The sequence below is a fragment of the Schistocerca serialis genome, chromosome 5 (genome assembly GCF_023864345.2).
Source record: "Schistocerca serialis cubense isolate TAMUIC-IGC-003099 chromosome 5, iqSchSeri2.2, whole genome shotgun sequence".
Lineage (NCBI taxonomy): Eukaryota > Metazoa > Arthropoda > Insecta > Orthoptera > Acrididae > Schistocerca > Schistocerca serialis.
In genome coordinates this window covers 635,343,370-635,365,234 of record NC_064642.1, presented here as the reverse complement: position 1 = coordinate 635,365,234, position 21,865 = coordinate 635,343,370, and the positions used below count along the sequence as shown (strand labels likewise).

The window sequence follows — 21,865 nt, the reverse complement described above, 5'->3', positions numbered from 1 at the left end:
AGTTGAGTGATAAACATAATTTCAAAATTAAGGACCATGAAGTAGGTGATGTTAAAGAATTCTGCTACTTTGGAAACAAAACAACACATCACAGCCAAAGCAAGGAGGACATCAACAGCAGATTATCACAGGCATAAAGACTGCCCCTGGCCAAGAGAAGTCTAGTAGCGTCAAATATCAACCTTAATTTGAGCAGCAAATTCCTATGAATGTACTTTTTGAGTGCAGTAGGGTAGTGGACTACAGGAAAATTGAAAAAGAAGAGGACTGAAATGTTTGGGATGTGGTGCTATAGAAGTATGTTGAAAATTAGGTGGACCGATAAGATGGGGAATGAGGATGTACTACACAGAATCCGTGAGTTAATGAACATATGGAAAACACTTACAAGAAGTAGCGGCAGGATGATAGGACATGTGTTGAAATATTATTGAATAGCATCCATAGCAATAGAGGGAGCTGTAGAGGGTAAAATTGTAGACGAAGACAGAGATTGGAATACATCCAGCAAATAATTGAAGACTTAAGGTACAAGTGGCACTCTAAGCTGAAGAGGTTGGCACAAGAGAGGAAGCAGTTACATTTCTGTATAGATGTACTTTGACATATACAAAATGTGTTGTGGCATAATGTAACAGTTTGTGTTGTCTTTTTCTTCAGTCATTCATGGAACTCGCTGGGCAGTGGGCATTCCTCCATTCAAATGCAATTGTCAGACTGTATGGTGTTACAATGAGCAGCCCACTTGCCATGGTAATGGAGTACCTGCCTGCTGGACCATTGGATGCCTACTTGAGAGAACATAAGGCAGATATGAAACAAGTTGACTTAGTGGAAGCTGGTTCCTATCTTGCCACTGCCTTGTGGTATCTGGTGAGTGATACACACACTTAAGATAAGTGCTCAGTAATATCCGTTAAGCCTTTATCTTCCATTTTTCCTTATTTCGTGTTAAAGACTATAATCGTTTTCTGTGTTTTGATCTGTAATCATTTGACACACATCATATTTCAAAAATTTTATTCACGTTATTTTGTGTTGTAGCACAGTTTTCAAACGTATTCATAATGAATTACTCAGTTAAGAAATATGTTTTAAGGTTCAACAGGATGCAGCAAATTTTCTATATTGTTATGGCATCAGTACCAGGGTGTTAACCCCCCCCCTCCACCTCTCACGCTCCCCCATCCCTCCCTCGCTCTCTTTTACATGTGTGCATAAACAATGTCAAGCAAGTGATAATTCCAAAGGCTATTTTTCTCTTTTATTGCTGAAGTTGATAAAAAAAGTCTTTTTTCTACTCAGAAGCAGTGAATAGAACACACAAGAACAACTTAAGCATTTTGTGTCTACAGAAGCAGATTGAAGCAGATTGACACAAAAATATACAACATAAATGAATTGATGAATTGATCAGCGTATAGTGCTACATTGGTTGTGTAGAAGCATGGCCACTTTAGCAGTCCTATGAGATATTCCAGTGATATCACATAAACATATCATCAAAGTTAGTATTATGTCAAAGAGTGTCCATGTGTGTCAAGCCCTTGAAGAGCAAGTTCTATTGTTTCAGGTTCCAACTGTTAGAGCAGTGAACTTAGCATTGGTGATACCATGGTAAGGCTGTGGTCAGTCTATACTGTATCCTTTATAGGAAGTAGGTCTGAGGAGTGTGGTCCATGTGATGCACCACCCATAGTCCCATTAATTACCAATTATGTGCACGGCACTGCATTTCCCTACAAAACTGTGAGAATTCCGTAGGTCCTCCTGGGTCACTATTGATCTCAAGAAACTTAGAACCTCTCATACTTGAAATGGGCAATAAAGGCCTAAAACATACACACTTGTGCTTCTGGAATGCTGGAGGAAGGTTGTATTCTGGAGCCATTGTGACACCGAGAATGTTTGGTATGACATTGTAGGATAACACCCTTTCTGCTGTACCCTCTCAAGTCAGTTGTTTTGTAGTAGGTGGTGGTGTATTCAGTGCTGACTGGAGTGGCGTTTGATGTGACCACTTAAGTTGCAATTGATTCCAGTGGTGCCAACAAATGTCCTACCTGAGGCCCCCACATGCATTAGGCCACCACGTGCGGCTTCAAACTTGTTCGACTGCTAACCTAGGCACCAGTTGAAACTCTTAGTTCAGACTTTTACACCAAAATAGAACAGTAGAATGTATTGTGGGCAGAGTGTTGCCATTCATAGGAGTAAGAACAGAAGTTTTTGCATTTGCCACCTGTACAGGATTCTTCCAGACTTTTATTGATGATTGACACACTCCTATTAGTGCTCAACAATAGAGTGAGAGCTGTATCTATTGTAAATTTTGTACTAATTTTAAACATTTGGTTTTGTGTGCTAGAACTAAATGCTTTGCCTCCCTTTTGTTTGAGGATGGAGCGTGGCGGATGTGATAATATGTGAGATTTCATATTCCTTACAGAAGTTTGCAAATTGATGAGGGATAAATTTGGGCAGTGGCTGCCCCTGTGTAAGAGCACAAGAATATGTGAACACCATGACTTTTGACACCTTGTGAAGTTATTGACTATTTTTCTCTGAAAGCTATTAAACCTAAGATAGATACAATAATCTGAAATATAAGGCTGTGCTATGTTCCTACTTTCTAGTCTCTACGAAACTTGGCATCAGGGCTGCAAGATCATCTTCAGTTGTGCATGATTTAAGGACCTTTTGTTTATGCTCAACTGACATGACATAATTGCCTTATGGGTCTAATATATATGGATTTGATGAACAATGTGCACAGTTCAAGGCATACTCAGCTAGCTCCTACCACTTAATTACAAGTTTGCGACAGTGCCACTAGGTGGTAGCACACTGGAGCAGACTTTTATCCCCATTAACTTGGCATAAATCCTGCTAGACAGTAGCACACTGCTCAGAATAGCAATTCACTCAGTATATAGTATAATTAGATGAGATGTCAGATAGAAAAACTTATTTTGTGCATTTCTGAATGAATAATGTACACTCCTGGAAATTGAAATAAGAACATCGTGAATTCATTGTCCCAGGAAGGGGAAACTTTATTGACACATTCCTGGGGTCAGATACATCACATGATCACACTGACAGAACCACAGGCACATAGACACAGGCAACAGAGCATGCACAATGTCGGCACTAGTACAGTGTATATCCACCTTTCGCAGCAATGCAGGCTGCTATTCTCCCATGGAGACAATCGTAGAGATGCTGGATGTAGTCCTGTGGAACGGCTTGCCATGCCATTTCCACCTGGCGCCTCAGTTGGACCAGCGTTCGTGCTGGACGTGCAGACCGCGTGAGACGACGCTTCATCCAGTCCCAAACATGCTCAATGGGGGACAGATACGGAGATCTTGCTGGACAGGGTAGTTGACTTACACCTTCTAGAGCACGTTGGGTGGCACGGGATACATGCGGACGTGCATTGTCCTGTTGGAACAGCAAGTTCCCTTGCCGGTCTAGGAATGGTAGAATGATGGGTTCGATGACGGTTTGGATGTACCGTGCACTATTCAGTGTCCCCTCGACGATCACCAGTGGTGTACGGCCAGTGTAGGAGATCGCTCCCCACACCATGATGCCGGGTGTTGGCCCTGTGTGCCTCGGTCGTATGCAGTCCTGATTGTGGCGCTCACCTGCACGGCGCCAAACACGCATACAACCATCATTGGCACCAAGGCAGAAGCGACTCTCATCGCTGAAGACGACACGTCTCCATTCGTCCCTCCATTCACGCCTGTCGCGACACCACTGGAGGCGGGCTGCACGATGTTGGGGCGTGAGCGGAAGACGGCCTAACGGTGTGCGGGACCGTAGCCCAGCTTCATGGAGACGGTTGTGAATGGTCCTCGCCGATACCCCAGGAGCAACAGTGTCCCTAATTTGCTGGGAAGTGGCGGTGCGGTCCCCTACGGCACTGCGTAGGATCCTACGGTCTTGGCGTGCATCCGTGCGTCGCTGCGGTCCGGTCCCAGGTCGACGGGCACGTGCACCTTCCGCCGTCCACTGGCGACAACATCGATGTACTGTGGAGACCTCACGCCCCACGTGTTGAGCAATTCGGCGGTACGTCCACCCGGTCTCCCGCATGCCCACTATACGCCCTCGCTCAAAGTCCGTCAACTGCACATACGGTTCACGTCCACGCTGTCGCGGCATGCTACCAGTGTTAAAGACTGCGATGGAGCTCCGTATGCCACGGCAAACTGGATGACACTGACGGCGGCGGTGCACAAATGCTGCGCAGCTAGCGCCATTCGACGGCCAACACCGCGGTTCCTGGTGTGTCCGCTGTGCCGTGCGTGTGATCATTGCTTGTACAGCCCTCTCGCAGTGTCCGGAGCAAGTATGGTGGGTCTGACACACCGGTGTCAATGTGTCAATGTGTTCTGTTTTCCATTTCCAGGAGTGTATATTAGGCTTTGCATTTTATCATAGAGAATCCATTTGTATTCCTAACAGGAGAGTGCACCAGTTTAGTAGGTGTTTTTTTTTTTACCTAGAGACAGGGGACAGTTTTGGTAGACATTACTAGTTGGATTTAATCATCTCCACAAATGGCAGTTCATGTTTCAATTTGGTTGTTAACTGTGTGGGCATCAGCTTTCATGTGCACTGTCAATATGAACTTTGTTGAATCTATTTTAAGTGCTAATAGAAAGGTAAATTACCAGGAAAATTTAGCCGCAAAGGAACTAAGGTCTCCCAGACTAGAACCATTGATCAAAAGAGTGACAAAATCAAGTAAACGTGCTTCAAATGAAAATTTAACAAAGAAGTGTACAGTAGGCATAAGTGGTTGAATTGATGCAACATACGAGTGTCTGATTTGTCAATAAGCATAATTCGTGGACTGATTCAGGTGTTGAGGATCATGTACATTTGTCCAAAAAAGTAAAAAAGCATTAAATGTCCACTTAAACAAAAATGTGACACAGAGAGTACCAAAAGATTACACATTATTTTGTTTGTGCCATAAACTGTACTGAATTATGTACAACACAACAAAATTCCACAAAATCATTTCTTTCTTTCATCAGATGAGTTATGTGCATTATTATTAGTAGTAGTATTAGTATCTGCAGTGGTTGCAGGTGTATACCCATTTGTTCATAATCATAACAGTTATATAGCAGATGCTATTTTACATCAGATTTAGCTGAACCTAAAACTTTGTGAACACCCAAAATGTATTGTGGTCTATTATCTGGGACAGTTGCCTGTAGTACCCATTCTGTGGTAAAAATTTTATGTGGTGCTTTCAGGATTGCTTCAGCAGTAGCATTTGCTATTATATGGATGGCATTTACGACATTGTATAATGCATCAGCAGAAACTCAGACCACCAAATGGTTTGGCATAGTCTATGTAGAGGTGTTCTAATTTTTGTTTCAGTGCTGGCCATGGAGTAAAACCTGACTGTAGAGCAAATCTGTCAAAACATGATAATTTTTCACTGTTGTTGGATAACCATATCCAGCATACCTGTCGCCAGGCGATACTGTTTTTTCTGTGTCACCAGCCACGCCAGTGTCCCTTGTGCAAAGGGATTTGAACCTGTGGTCATAGTAGTGGCCGGGGAACTGCTGTGTGATACTGGTTCACGTACGTGCTTTTCATTAGGACACTTGTACTATCAGCAGTTTGTGCCATTGAGGAAAAAAATTGCATAGTGAGGGATCATTTAAATTCATTTTGGATATACAGAATCACTTATGTGAGCAGTAAGTGCTACTAATGGCATGTGATCTGTAATTAATAAATGTAGAACTTAATTAATCATGTAAATGATAACTAATTAGGAAGTAGTTTACTGGACTCTGATTTCGTGTCTTTGATGCATAATTGATTGGTTAAATGCCGTCAGGGTTTCTATTGTGTATGACAAGACTTTTATGTATTTGCATTTATCTTCTGTGAGAATTAATAATTTCCCAATTTCAAATATTGCTAGGTTTGGGGCAGACTGAAGCTTTCTCTTAAGCATAAAAAATGCTGTCACACTCCTCAGAAATTTTTGTGGCATAGATTTACACCAGAGCAATTGATTGGGTGCACAGTTTCAGCTACATTTGTAATTACCTGAATGAATTATTTAATTTTTCCGAGAAATGCCTTTAGTTTCATCAGGGTGTTTCGTTTCAATAATGAGTCTGTAGTTTCTGAATGGTGCTGTTTTCTATATGTTCCTTTGTTCTTGAAATAAACTGCATTTGTCTAAATTAAATTTTAGGCCTATTTCATGCAGTCCGGATCAGAAAATGAAGAGTTTAGTTGAGCGACATTGCTGATCCATGTTTTTGACAATAATGTCACACATGTAGTTTGTACATTAGTACATTTTTGGTTAGCTGCTCCAGAATTATTTGAAAAATAACATTTACACTTGCGAACCTCTGCAGGTTGAAGGGTGTATTAATAACAGTGATGTGTTGAGCTTCTTGTTTAACAAATTTGTCAATAAGCATCTGTGAATTAAACATTTATAAAAAGTTTCTTGTATGCTGGTCTCAAAAGAAATTCATTTAGGTGTGGAATGGGGTATGTATTTGTTATGGTGATTCTTAAGCTTTTCCCGGCATATTTCTTGACAAAATAGTTTGCGTGTGAATGGCTAGATGTCAGTGCCCAGTGGGCCAACGGTACAGCTAGCAACCACATTGCCATCATCAGGTGCACTGATGAACTGACTGCTGAAGGACCGACATGGTATTTTTATCTTCCCCCCTATAATGATATGTTTACGTAATGTGTATACATAAACATACAGTTATAAATGTCCCCGTTCGTAGCCGCTAATTATAACAATATGTTTACTTTTGTGCTGTAACATATAGCTATAATCAGCGGTGGAAACATATTTGCGAACGCCGACCGTGTGCGGCTGTTTCTTGTTGGATCGTCTGATCAGTCGGAAGTTGCATTGCGGAGGAGAGTAAATGCCTATTCAAAATGTAATTATTTTTGAATAGCTCAACATGAATTTCCTAAGGGACCGTAGTTTATCATGCATTTACCAATAGAACATGGCGCGGAGAAAATATTTCGCCGCATACAACTTCCGTCCGATTTCGACGAAAGAATTCGTGACTGTGAACTCTCTATTTGGCAGAAACATAAAGAAAATTAAATAACGTCATGAAGGAGTGAGACATAGATTCTATATTAAATAAATAGTCCATACACCAGTTCCATTTAAATCTGAATTTATGGCGATTAATAGACAAACTTACACTGCAACGAAGGATTTAACATGGATGCCGTTTTGACTGGCACTTCTCGTAATGAAAAACAATTCCTTTGACGTTTTCACATACACGTCGCACAATAAATCTACTGCTAGGCACTTCTAGTATTACACATTTACTTTACACTAGAACAATATTATTTTTTAACAATAATAATACGGCGGCAAGACATACGCGTCCAACACAAGTTACAGGAGACAAGAGAAGAATGAGTAGCTGTTCATCAAGAATATCTTGTACATCAAAAAAAATGTGTAAAAAAGTGTTCTTCTTCTGTCCGTTTTTCGCGCCGCGGTTTTCAAAGTCAATAACTCACAGCATCTCTGACGGCGCTTTGACAATAAACAAGTTACGTCACAGGTCGTTCACCTTTTACATTCTCGCAACATTATTTGCTCACTGTAGCTGTTGCCGAGCGACTGCTCGATTAGTGAATGATTTAAAATGATAAGGCAATCACTTAATGTTACATTCAGTGCCCAGTGGGCCAACGTTACAGCTAGCAACCACATTGCCATCATCAGGTGCACTGATGAACTGACTGCTGAAGGACCGACATGGTATTTTTATCTTCCCCCCCCCTCCTTCCTCTCTGATCAGCACTCTGTCCATCATCTGCACCCAGCATCTCTTTCCCCACTCCTCCTACTACCTTGTTTCTCCATCCTATTTTCACGCACAGACATTCCTTCTGGCAACACTTCTGCTGTTCCTAGTTGTTGCTTGTTGAAATATTGTGTATTTTGGACACTGACATCCGTCCGTTCACCTGTGAACTACTTCATGAGGAGAGAATGAAAAATCACATCACATACTTTTACAGAGGAGCTGTCCCACAGCACGAAAAGACTTGACAAGCTGCAGCAACAGAAGAGCTGTTTGCTGAGTGCCTTTGCATTCCTTATGAGATGCAATGAAGAACATGTTGTGCTAAGCTTTGCCAAGATAATGCATCTCATTGACTCAGCAGCAGCCAGAAAAATCAAGAAACATGCCAGCATAGCCATGGTATGGGATAGAGGACACTTTACTTGCTGGTACCTAGACTTGACTAACAAAGAACTATTCAAATTATATCTACAGCTGGCTGACCAGTTCAGTTCTTGGAAGTGGGAATAGACTGACAGTGTCGTGTAGGACAAAGCAGGCTCTGCACAAAGGAAGGCCAGGTCAAACATCAAAATTTGAGAGCATACTTAAGAGAGAAATCCTTCTGATGCTCCCTGCAAGACCACATCAATCATATGGCCAAACAACTGGATGAGGACACAGTTTCAGTTCTTAAGAAAGGACTCAATTTTGTACCCACTCGTAAATTTGCACCTATCATGGACATTATCATCACAGTAGAACAAGCAGCTGCATGACTTCCAGCTGACACACCTATAGTAGTACATCACAAAATCTGTTATGCTCTCACATGAACAACATCTATGAAACTGAACATCTCTAGCAGGGAGAGGGCTGCCATATGGGAACTAAGAGAAGATTCAGATATCATGATCTTACCTGCCAACAAAGGCAGTCCACTGTGGTCGTATCTCACTGGTATTCGGTTGAAAAGATCTGTGACCTGCTAGAAGACAGTGCACACTGGAAGATACTGCTGATCCTAGCAGAGGATAGAGAAGAAGACCATGGCGTTTCTCAAAGATTACGGCTTGCCAAATGAGGTTGTTAAGAAACTACAACAAAGAGCACTAGTTCCATTGTGATCTCATGGACTGCTGAAAATTCATAGAGATGGGGTGCCTTTATGTTCTGTTATTAGCAACATTGGTGCCCTGATGTGCGAGATGTGATCAAAGTGTAATGGGAAATTTTTAATTTCACAGACTTTATACACCGAAGTTTCAAAAAATAAAATTTGTCACGGTGATACCTATGTTCCTGATGTATGTATGTTTTTTCTACTTTTTTGAATTTATACTTTATTGTTGTCAGTTGAAAAGCTTATATGTGTTTTAGAGTGCTCAGTAAATGTTTACTTTTAAAAAAGATGGCTCAAAGAATTTGTGTTAAATTTTTCTTGAAAAATGGTAGTGCAGCACCACACTTGAAATGTTGACTCTGGCTTTTGGTGAATCTGCTATGAGTAAGACAAGAGTTTATGAGTGTATGTACATTTCAGGGAAGGTCAAGAAGGCGTTGAAGATGGCGACCACCCTGGATGCCCTAGAACATCAATTACACTTGCCATATCCTTTTTCTCATGACAAGCAATTTTTTCAGGTGTTTTTGACATGAAACGTGTAGCAGCAAAGTTTGTTCCAAAATTGTTGAATTTCAACAGAAAATGACATCACAGAGACATAATTCAGGAATTGCTGAATAAAGTCGACAACAATCCAGAACTTCTAAAGAAGGTTATAATGGGTGACAAAACATGGGTATATGGTATGACATTGAGACCAAGGCGTAATCAACCCAATGGAAACTGCCTCAAGACCCAAGACCAAAAGAAAAATTCAGCCAGTTCAAACACGTGAAGATTCTTATCATTGTTTTCTTCAGTTACAATGGGATAGTGCATCATGAGTTCCTGCTTTATGGTTGTACGGTCAGTGAGGAATACTAGCTGAAAGTTATACACTGTTTGCCTTAAGCAGTCTGAAGAAAATGAATAAAACTTTGGCAAAACAATTTGTGGAAATTGCATCATCATAATGCTCCCACTCACAACTCAATGTTTGAGTTATGCTGCCTCAGCCACCGTATTTGCCCCTGTGACTTCTTTCTATTCCCAAGGCTAAAGAGAACTATGAAATGACATCGTTTTGCCACCATTGATGAGATAAAAACAGAATGACTGAAGGAGTCATGACTGAAAAGTGAGTTCCAGAAGTGCTTCCAAGATTAGAAAAAGAACTGGTACAATCACTTTGAATGGGACAAAATTGATGTTGATGAATAAATAAAGATTCTATAAGAAAAACAAAAATTCCTATTATTTTTTGATCACACCTCTTACTCACTCACTAAATACCTGAAGATTTGTGCAGCCCTTACGTCGGAAGTGTTCGAATCACATTCGCCAATCCGTGGATTTTGTTGGCTGCATTAGCAACTTCAGACGTAAGGATACTGACATCCTCGTGAGCTTTGACATTGTCTCTCTTCTTACATGACTGACTTTATAAGAATCTTTAGAACTTATTAGCCTGAACTTTGACATAGAGAAGACCAATCCTTTTAGCTGTCTTGATGTTGACATACTTTCTTTTCAACCACAGCTACTATGAGCAGACTGGAAGAATAGCCATGGGGAGCCAACTTTCACCAGTTGTGGCCAACATGTATATGGAACATTTTGATGAGGAAGCCTTGGAATCAGCCCGGTGGAAACCTATTTGTTTCTTCCAGTATGTAAATGATGCTTGTGTCATATTACTTCATGAAAGAGACAAACTGAATGACTTCCTCAAACTATCTCAACTCTATACACCAGAATATCAGTTGGAGTGAGTAGGACACTCCTCTTTCCAGATATCATGGTAAAATGAAGGGAGCACATTGGGCCACACCATGAACTGGAAGAAGCTGCACACTTACCTATGCCTACACACAGGCAGATGCCCCCACCCGGTGCAAAGTAATGGGATGCTGAAACATTAGAACATAGGAACTGCACCATCTATGACAATGAGAGTTCCAACCACTTTGCTGTAAAGTGAAAATTTCATTCTGGAAACATCGCCCAGGCTGTGGCTAAGCCATGTCGCTGCAATATCCTTTCTTCCAGGAGTGCTAGTTCTGCAAAGTTTGCAGGAGAGCTCCTGTGAAGTTTGGAATGTAGGAGACAAGATACTGCTAGAATTAAAGCTGTGAGGATGAGTTGGGAGTGGGATTGAAGGGACCAGACTGCTACGGTCATCGGTAGTTGTGAGTTGGGCTTGGGTGGCTCAGTCAGTAGAGCACTTGGCTGTGAAAGGCAAAGGTCCCAAGTTTGAGTCTCGGTCCGGCACACAATTTAATATGCCAGAAAGTTTCACTGTTGAAGATCATTGCTGAGGATACCAACAACACACCAAATGCAGCAGCCTAACAAGCCTGCAGGTATGGAACATTGCCTATTGGTATTACATGGAATGGATTATGCCCATACTAAGGTTCTGACACAGACTTCTGGGACTGTGTCATTAGAGAATATACCACGATTCAAATAAGGGAACCATTGATCAGTCCTGATAGTGGCTACATCCTTAGTAAGGCCTGGTAACCTGCAGTTGCACTTATGAGAAGATGAATGAGCTGTCCCATAATGAACTGACTTCAGGGGAAGGCGGAGGACCAGCAGAGGTGCTGGCAGCACAGGTATCTCGGTGCAAACACAATATGGAGCAATGATATGCTGGGAGAAGTAAAGGATGAGATACTGGGCATGGATGGCAGATAAAGCTGCAGACCAGAAACAATGCAAAGAGAGCATCTTGCTGCTCCAGGTCCTCTGTAGTCAGTTCTTCAGTGCACACAATGACAACAACATGGTCACTTAATGAAATATTGTGCCTGTTGGGCACTGACATCTGGCCCTGCCAATGCCAAATAGTTTTTCAATGTATTATTGATTGGTTGTACCATAATTCTGCTTTTCAGGTCACTTCATGTACGTAATTGCAATTTGACACCAGGATCTGGTAGCTATTTACTACTGTGAAAAGGTACTGATGTGGCAACAGTACAATCACTAGATAATTATAGTCATATCAGATAACAAAATAAAGACTATATGGGATATAGTGAAGGAGGAGACCGGTAGAACCAAACATGGAGAGGGACAAATAGAATTAAGAGTAAATGATACATTGGTGACAGACATGTATAGTTTTGCTGAACTTTTTAGCAAACATTTTATAACTGTTACTGACAAGATGGGGTTGTCAGGTTCTGTAGATGCTGCTATGGAATACCTCAGACCAGACATTTCAAGTAACTTCCATAATATGAATTTGACCCTCACTACCCCAGCAGAAATAATATCCATCATAAAATCTTTAAAATCAAAAACATCTAGTGGATATGATGAAATATCAACAAAGTTAATTAAAGAATGTGATTCTGAGTTAAGTAAAATATTAAGCTATCTGTGTAACCAGTCATTTATCAGTGGAATATTTCCTGAATGGTTGAAATATGCTGAAGTTAAGGTACTGTTTAAGAAGGGAGATAAAGAAATAGCATCAAATTTCTGTCCAATTTCACTTTTGTTGCCAGCATTCTCAAAAATTTTAGAAAAAGTAATGTACAATCGCCTTTATAACCATCTTATCTCAAATAACATACTGTCAAAGTCACAGTTCAGATTTCTAAAGGGTTCTGATATTGAGAAGGCTATCTACACTTACAGTGAAAATGTGCTTAATTCATTAGACAAAAAATTGCAGGCAACTGGTATATTTTGTGATCTATCAAAGGCATTTGATGTGTAAATCACAATATCCTTTTAATTAAATTAGAATATTATAGTGTAACAGGAAATGCTGCAAAATGGTTCAAATCTTATATCTCTGGCAGGAAACAAAGGGTGTTATTAGGAAAGAGACATGTATCAAGCTATCAGGCACATCATCCAACTGGGAACTACTTACATGTGGAGTACCACAAGGTTCCATTTTAGGGCCCCCTACTTTTTCTTGTGTATATCAATGACCTTTCATCAGTAACATTACCAGAAGCCAAGTTCGTTTCGTTTACTGATGATACAAACATTGCAATAAATAGCAAATCAAGTGTAGTCTTAGAAAGGTCAGCTAATAAAATATTTGTGGACATTAATCACTGCTTCCTAGCCAATTATTTGTCACTAAACTTTGACAAAACACACTACATGCAGTTCAGAACTTGTAAGGGATGTCCCATGAGTATATGCCTAACATACGATGACAAGCAGATAGAAGAAGTGGACAGTGTTAAATTCTTGGGATTACAGCTTGATAATAAATTCAACTGGGAGGAGCACACCACAGAACTGCTGAAGCATCTTAACAAATCTCTATTTGCAATGCGAATTGTGTCAGACATAGGGGATATAAAAATGAAAAAGCTGGCATACTATGCTTACTTCCATTCCATAATGTCATATGGGATTATTTTTTGGGGTAATTCATCAAGCCAAGCTAAAGTTTTCCGGGCACAAAAACGTGCAGTAAGAGTTATATGTGGTGTGAACTCAAGAACATTCTGCAGAAGCCTGTTTAGGGAACTAGGGATACTAACTACTGCTTTCCAATATATTTATTCCTTAATGAAATTTGTCATCAAAAATATATCAATTTTCCAAACAAACAGTTCAATTCATGGAATCAATACTAGAAATAAGAATAATCTTCACAAGGATTTAAAGTCACTTAGTCTTGTACAAAAAGGTGTGCATTATTCAGGAACACACAGTTTCAATTACCTGCCAGCATCCATAAAAAGCTTAACAACCAATGAAATTCAGTTTAAGAGAAGCCTAAAGGAATTATTGGTGGCCAACTCCTTCTACTCCATTGGTGAATTTCCCAGTAGAACCAACTGATTTGTGTGACAATATAACTTCTGCACATTTTCAGTGCAGTAATGTGTTCATCATTGTAAATAAGTGTGTGTGTGTGTGTGTGTGTGTGTGTGTGTGTGTAAGTACAATCTAACTTCTGCACCAGTTCAGTGCAGTAATGTGTTCATTGTAAATAAGTATTTAGTAGTTGTATTACACATTTATTACATTATAAATAAATAAAAAACTTTTTTAGTTTAAATTCAGTGCATTAGTATTTGTAAAATGATTCTTTCATATAGCGTTCATTAAAAAATGACGACCATGCCACTTGGAACCTGTGGAATGGTACATTAGCTTATTTGTTTGAGTTATAAATATTTGTCATGTATTGTTGTTTTTCTGACTTGTTCTACATCCTGGAGAACCTCCTCACTACGGATCAATTGGAATGAAAGTAAATCTAATCTAATCTAATAATGTGAATACTCTTACTTAGATAATGTGAGTTCTCTTACAAATTGCTCTTCATGGTGTAATATATGGGGGCTAGAACTAGTACTGGATTAAATGGTACATTTCACCAAGTGATTCTACTTGTTCCGAATGTCTAAATGCTGCTGTCTGAGCATATGTACCAATGATTTTCGTACTTGGTGGGCACTGTATTGTAGTTAGAAAGGAAGTGAAGTATAGGAAGGAAAAAAGTACCTTTCAGTTGTGCATCCTCATGAGTCTATTATATTATATGCTCCAGTGTTCTGGAGAGGAACACAGTAAACTGTTTCAAAATCTTCTTCTTTTTCTTTTGTTCTCAGTCCATAAATTGATCAGCAGCAATTCTACTTCTCCAATTTTCCTCTTCTGCAAGTGTCTTTTGTTCTGAGTACATTTTCAATTTCAGATATTTTTGTCTGCCTGATATACTAAAGTATTGCTCTTCATTGTGCATTTTGCCCATGCTTTTTTCCTTCTATTAATTTCACATCGAGCAAGCAAGTTCTGTATAGGTGTCCAACCTATCAATCCTTCTGTTCCTTGGTAGTCCTACACAATGATGTTATCTTTCTAATTTGTTGAAGACTTCTTCATTGGTCATTCTCTGTCCATGAAATCTTCTGCAACATCTTGCTTCGAAAGCTTGTTGTGTTTTTCATTGTGGCTCCCCTTTACTGTCCAATTCTCCAAACCATGTAGGCTACAAATAATCAGTGTTAGTAGTTCCTTCTTGTTGTGCAGTTCTGGAGAGGAAGACAGTAAACTGTTTCAAAATCTGGCATGATTTATGGTCATTAGTCTATCTTCATTTGTTATTCTGCTAGTCAGGTACTTCAAAATATAGTGCAGAATTTGGTGGCAGATATGCTGTATTATTTCAAAAATTGAGTGTTATGCAGAAACTGAGAGACTGATCACAAAATTCATTCTATTTTATTTTCACTTATGTTTTGCTTATGTGTTCTGTTCCTTATACAGTATAGAAGATAAGCTTTTAAGTAAGTGTAACTAGTAAAAATCAAATGTTCCAAATGATGAACAAAGTAAAAACCATCTACTCAGAAATGCCACTAGTTATGATAAAAATTTTGAATGAACTATGCGAGTATGCTTGAAGCTGCAATTGATATTAACATTTGCAGGGGCACCTACTTGTTAATCTAAATTGAAATACTTTTTAGACATTTGTTGTCAGAAATGAAGCATTGGTTGTCAGCATTTATGATTATCACTCAGTGTCATAGACACAGATAGTACAGATATGACAATATATTTCTGTTAGCAAAAGATTAACTATTGAGTTTTCAGGATGATAATATGTGCTTCAGGCTACTGTACCGCATGGTCCGTTTGAACAACTAGGATACTTGGTCGAAGTGGCACATAATACCATTTGGCAGTAGTGCAGAATATGCAGAGTAATTGTGACTTAACAATTTTAATTTAATGAGTTAGTCATAATTTTCTGTTACCATATGCAGGAACAAAACCACAAGATTTATAATAAAATTCTTAGGAATTAATTTTGTTTGTGGTGGCCGTTTAAGTAAGTACCACAATTTTGTTGTGACCTAGTAGTTCCTCACTTCAGGTACTGTCCAGTCAAAAACATAACATTTATAACCAAAAATAAGTAAATAATCCTTAATCACATACAGACTGATCAGACTTTTGCCTAAATGCCATAAGGTAAATGATGCAGACTCCAAGACCAGAATTATCGATTCAGGTTGTATAGAGACCACTGATTTTTACCTGTTATATCCAAAATTGTGGTGATGTTGCGAGTTGTGTATAGAATGAATGGTATGCACTCTGCAAATGAATACACAAATATGTTGCTGAGAATTGTGTTCATGTTGATGTAACTCTTAATAATATGGGTAAAATGTGGGTCATATCAAAGAAAGCACTTCATACAGCTACACATTGTGGAATCTTGGATTACAGTAAGTGGTACGATGTCTGGTCTTCCTTGAAAGTGAGTATGAACGAAAGCCCACTCTTTATTAAAAATATGAAGGTGATTGTCATATTCTGTACAAAACTGAAAACACTGTTTTAGTGGCAAGTATTTTTATGCAAAGTACAGTAATTAACATACATTATGTAAAGTACACTACAAATATTATATGCAAGTGAAAGCAACATACATCACTCTTAAGAAAATCAGTGAAAATCCATGGTGTTTCCATATAGACAAGGATATGCACAGTTATTTTGTTTATTACCATGTTTAACTTATTTTTCTAATCTGTTCTATTTTTATCTTTCATTGCAATAACTTGCAATATTTCTTTATCATTAACATTTGTTTCTTTTTTTTAAATTTTATGCAGGAAGAGCGTGGAGTAGCTCATGGAAATATTAGATGCTGGAAGCTTCTAGTTCACACTCACAATGAAAATACATTTTTGGTGAAACTGGCAGATCCTGGACTCTTTGAATACTCATCATCTGAGTGGGTAACACTGAATAACTGAAAGAGTAAACTAAATTAATAAGGAGGTTATTTAAGTCTGATTCTGTACTCTTATACACAGTAATTGAGAGATATTTGTAGTGCAGTGGCCGTAATATTTGATGCTTGTAACCAGAAGAAATCAAAATTTTAATCTATTAAGTAACAGTTTTAATGGTTTGCATTGTTTTGTCTGGTCTGGGCTCTAAAAATAAAAATATACTTGCAGCTGATAAAAGAATTTGCTGTTGTAGTATATGATCCCAAATAATTTATTTTTGGCCAAAAATTAAAAAAAAAGAAAAGAAAAAAAAGATACCACTCGCCCACTTAACAATATTTTAAGCAGTCAAGACCACAAGCAGATGTGTAATTATATATTCTAAATATCCCACTTTTTGCTATGTTCATTCCTGTATGAAACATATTAGAAATGATAATTACTCTGTATGTTCTCCTTCTTTCATTTGATTCTGTTGCACTTTGTGCCTTTAGCCAATAACCATTATAACCACACAACTGGATTCTTGTTTCTAAATCAAAAACTATTCACAAGAGAAATATTTCAGCCTCTTGTATGTTCAGAGTCCAGAAGTGTGTCAAAATGAACTGATAAAATGTCAGTTACATGTTTAGAGGCATTTGGTCCTTTTCAAATTCAAGTTTATTTTATCCTTGTGGAAGAAAGTTCTAATGAACAGACATGTTATTCCCAGCAGATTCTATCAGTGAGCCATGTCTTTTATGATATTGTATTCAGAGTTTTCCACTGAAAATTGATGTTTGGATTTTGTCTTACTGATTCACTAAAATCCCACATAATCAACTTGTAGTGTGATGATCGACTGTTTTTTGTCAGTATGTATAACTCTTTGTAGAGGTTTTTACCTCCATATCACAAACTTTGTGAATGCATGGACTTGAACAATTTCCATGGACTAAGTTTTGTTTATTTTTAAAACAATTTTTACTATCTTGGCTGTGATTCTTTCAATATTGGAAATATTGTTTTTCTCTGTGTCATTGGTAGTAAAGACTACACACTACTTTGTTCCTCTGTAGTAAAACACATGATAACTGTGGTATAAAATCAGTTTCAGTGGAATGCATTGTTTTGTTTCAGAAAGAAGTATTTTTTTAGAAAGAAGACCAATGTTTGATGTGAGTTTGTTCAATTATTTTAAGCCTGGATACAGACAGTATAGTATGATACGGATTCATCTTGGATCACCTCCAGTCAACTGCCAAAGAATTGCTGACAGTACTTTCTTGGACGTTAAGTTCTTCAGTTTTATAACAGTTCCTTTCAAAAAGCAATAAATTGCATATTCTCAGTACTTATTTTGCCATAAGGTATACCAAATATAGTGACTCATAGTGACTCTTAGGCTAAATAATTCTGCTGCACACATAACTGTAGCCTTGTGTAGCCAAATTCCTTGTTTTGCTTTTTCACAGAGGTCATATGTATCATCTAGTTCTGCTACAATGAAAAACCAATCTGAGAAACATGGCCCAAGTAAGGGTTGAGGGGTTTTATTCCCAAAGAGTATACTGCTATTGTGCATGTACTTCTGCAATATAAATTAATCGCCAAACATGTTTGGTCTTAATTTCAGTGGTAGTAATTGTGGAAGAATAACCCTCACAAAACTAAAGAAGTAACTTCACTTTAAAACAAAAACAAAAGAATAACTAAAACAGATTGTCAGCTCAAGAGTTTACACCTGTGAAATCAGTATCTACTGCTGGGTAATATTCAGTACCATGTTGTGCTATCCAGTTCATTGTAAAATGCTTGGATATTCCTTGACATGCAGTCACAGAGTGATTCATTCGTTATAGCTCAAGTGTATTTCACTCTATGATGGTTGCTCTTCTAAGGTGATCCAGTATGCCGGGGTTCCTGTGACATGACACTCTGCAATATTTAATTGGTCCTAAGTGTGTCCATTCAGATTTATGTCAGCAGTTACTGCAGGCCATTCCACTGAGCAGATCCTGCCTCCTGGTGGAAAGTATTCGAAGTGGATATGGTGTGCTTGTCCATTATCATCTTGAAAGATGAGCCCATTGTGGGAACACTGACTATGGGGATGGACAATTGGTTGGAGGGTCCTTCCCCAGTACTAAACAGTCCTGAAATTACGTTTGAGAGATGTACAGTATCTGTTCATGAGACCAGCTCAAAATGTGACTGACCCATTTCCCTATTTAACCTGTGATACTGCTGCACAATAATTGGCTGCCTCCACACTGTTCTACAGTGATCATAAGGCTTAAGACAAATACTGCACTCATCGGTGAATATAACTCTATATCATTAATATGGGTTCCATTCCAGGTGTTCCTGTGCACACTGCCTGACTCCGTAGTGCTGGAACATTTGTATTGGTAATAATAATGAATGGCTGTAGGACAAATAGATCATGTGGAGATTTTTGTGTTCTGTCTGGGTTGACACAGCCCTCTCTGTTGCCTCCAAAAAGACAGCACACAGTTCTGTTGCATTCTCCTAGGTGTACCTAAGACCCATAATTTGTAGACAGTGTTGGTTGTGTCCAGAGTTTCTGAGGTAGCTTAACACATCTACAAAATGAAAAAAAAAATTAACACATTTATTCATAACATGTACAAGCTGAAACGTGAGAAATGCATAACTTTTGTAATGCTACTAGTCCTTCAGTGGTGCTGTCTCTGAATTGTTCTTTATACATACTGTTTCACTTGCTAGTGGTTATAACCTACAGTCACTGGCTAGACATTAAGATTAGTAGTGTCATGCTGTAACAATGTATTCAACTGCAAGTCTTTTGAGATCTGGCGGCAGAGCTCAGTGTGCAGCATCTTAAAAAGACTTGTCAACAGGAATGATGTGAAGACAATTTTCTCTGATGGTGTCCATGGTGCCATCCATCAGAGGCAGTGAGTGCTGGAGAAATCATGACTTGTGGAGGCCCATCAGTGGTAGGTTTAAGTGTATTGTCTTCCATGGAGATATGAGCATCATGCCATGTGCAATTGATGAAGACACCATCAATGCAGCATTCCTCTACCACCAAAAATGTGCACTATCATAGCACAGTGTGGATGTGTGAGATGATGTGAGGGAGGTCTATGTCACGGTGCTGCTGGAAGAGGTAGCTGTCATGCGGTGGGAGATGGCACCAACCAACCTGCATCTTGACGTTTGACTTGCGAACCACCGGCCATCTGCCAAAACTACCAAAGGTAGCACTTCCATCCAACAGCACCTGAATGCAGCATTGGTGCTGTTGATGATGCTGAAGATTGTGTGGTTGATTCCGGCTCAGTGTCTGCGTCTGACATTGCTGACAGTTGTGATGGATGGTGCAGCAGTAGCTGTGTATGTGGAATGGTGTCAGCATCCATGCCAGAGTTGTCTGACAACCCATGTGCCCAGGTGTTGGGTATCGACAAAGGCAACTTAGGGCCAATAGTCTGGATACAGGCAACATTTCTGAAATATGAAAATCTGTGGGAGAATGACAATAATCACAAGAACGAAGTTGGTTTTGGTGCTATTGATGGGTGCCTGTTTTGCCGAAAATGGGATAATGAGCTTAGGCACTCGTGTGAGTGACAGTGCCAGGTTGGAGTGACAATGTGAGGTTTGTTATAGATGTGATAGAAAACTTTATCCTTCTTACAGAACTTTGTAGTAAAGTTAGCAGGATATTGAGGAAGAGATAGATGCAGCAGAGTACAGTGGTGACAACCATGTAACAATTCTGCTGGCACGGTGTCATTAAAAGGCAGAGTGTGATATGTGCTGAGAAACAACAACAAAGCATTTTCTCCTCAAGTTTAAGGCATGAAGTTTGGACAGCTGAGCTTTGAAAGTGTGAATGAGAAGTTTGGCTTCACCATCGGAGTAAGCAGAAAATTGTGCTGTTCATATATGATGAATTCCATTTTGCTGGCAAATTACTGAAATTCCCATGAAGAAAACTTTGGACAACTATCTGAAACAGTTATTGTTGAGGCAAACCTTCTAAATAAAAGACAGAGGCAAGTGCTTTGATAGTGCTAGTGCTAGTTGTCAGATACGTGGAATGACAGATGAATATTTGCTGTATGCATCAATGATAACTGGTCACTTTGTGTTCCAGAAAAGACCAGCAAATTCATGTAGTATGGATGCATTGTCAAGGACCACCAAATCAAAGCCAGTTGAAAAACTCTTGGATGTTGTATGTGCATCCATGGCATCAAACGGGTTTGTGTTCTGTTTGCTTATCCAGCCGAGGCCATGTATAATGATGGTGCACTAGCTACTTAATTCTAATGTTCCCAATGTCCTCATAGTTAAAGTTTCAAAACAATTCGCTTCAATGATGAGGCAATCATGACTGGTTTTTGTTCACTAGGAGAATGTAGTGCATTTGCACCATTCCGAAGAGAAAGGCTGTGTTTAAAGCATAGTATTTTCATGCTAGTGCATCTGAAATCGATTTTGTATTTTGAGACCAAACCAATCAAATGTAGTAAATGTAGCGAGTGAGCCTGCTCATTAGCTTGCGCAATCCATTGACAATCAGTGGGAAATCTGGCAGTGCTTTTGAACCCGAGTGATCAATTTGAAGACAAGGAGCTTCTGATGCATCAGATTCTAGATCAGTTCTCATAGGTAAGTGAGACAGTGTGTCTGCATTAGCATACTGTGCTGCAGGGTGATCAAGACTTTCATACTGGTGTTTGGAAAGAACTAGTGCCCAACATTACAGCTTCTGTGCTGTATGATTGGGCACATCTTACTTCGGATGAAACAGAGCAATCAGTGACTTACGATCAGTCATATAAAAAAATTTTGTGTCATGCAGATACTTACAAAATTTCAGGATGCCATATGTGATTGCTAAGACTTCCTTTTCCAGATGAGTGCAGTTGACTTGGACCTTATTCAACATCTCAGACACAAATGCTTTGGGGCATTCAATGTTTCAAAACTTGTGAGACAAAATTACACCTATTCCATGTGATGCTACATCAATTGCGAGTACTACTGGTTTTTGCAGATTAAAATGAATAAAACATGGGTGACTGGGCAATGGATTTGTCATTTTTTAAGCTGATTGTCCACATTCTCCAGTCCACTGAAAAGGAATATTTTTACACTGGAGGTGATGTGAAAGAGCAGTA

At 39.1% G+C, this 21,865-nt stretch overlaps 1 protein-coding gene across 1 annotated transcript in view; it reads left to right on the top strand.

Annotated features, from left to right (window-relative positions):
• LOC126482111 (tyrosine-protein kinase hopscotch) overlaps positions 1-21,865 on the top strand; it is a 190,481-nt gene that overhangs the window by 51,046 nt on the left and 117,570 nt on the right. The window contains exons 7-8 of the mRNA XM_050106087.1: positions 661-873; positions 16,581-16,702. Of these exons, the coding sequence (XP_049962044.1) occupies positions 661-873; positions 16,581-16,702 (335 nt within the window). The remainder of the gene's footprint in view (positions 1-660; positions 874-16,580; positions 16,703-21,865) is intronic.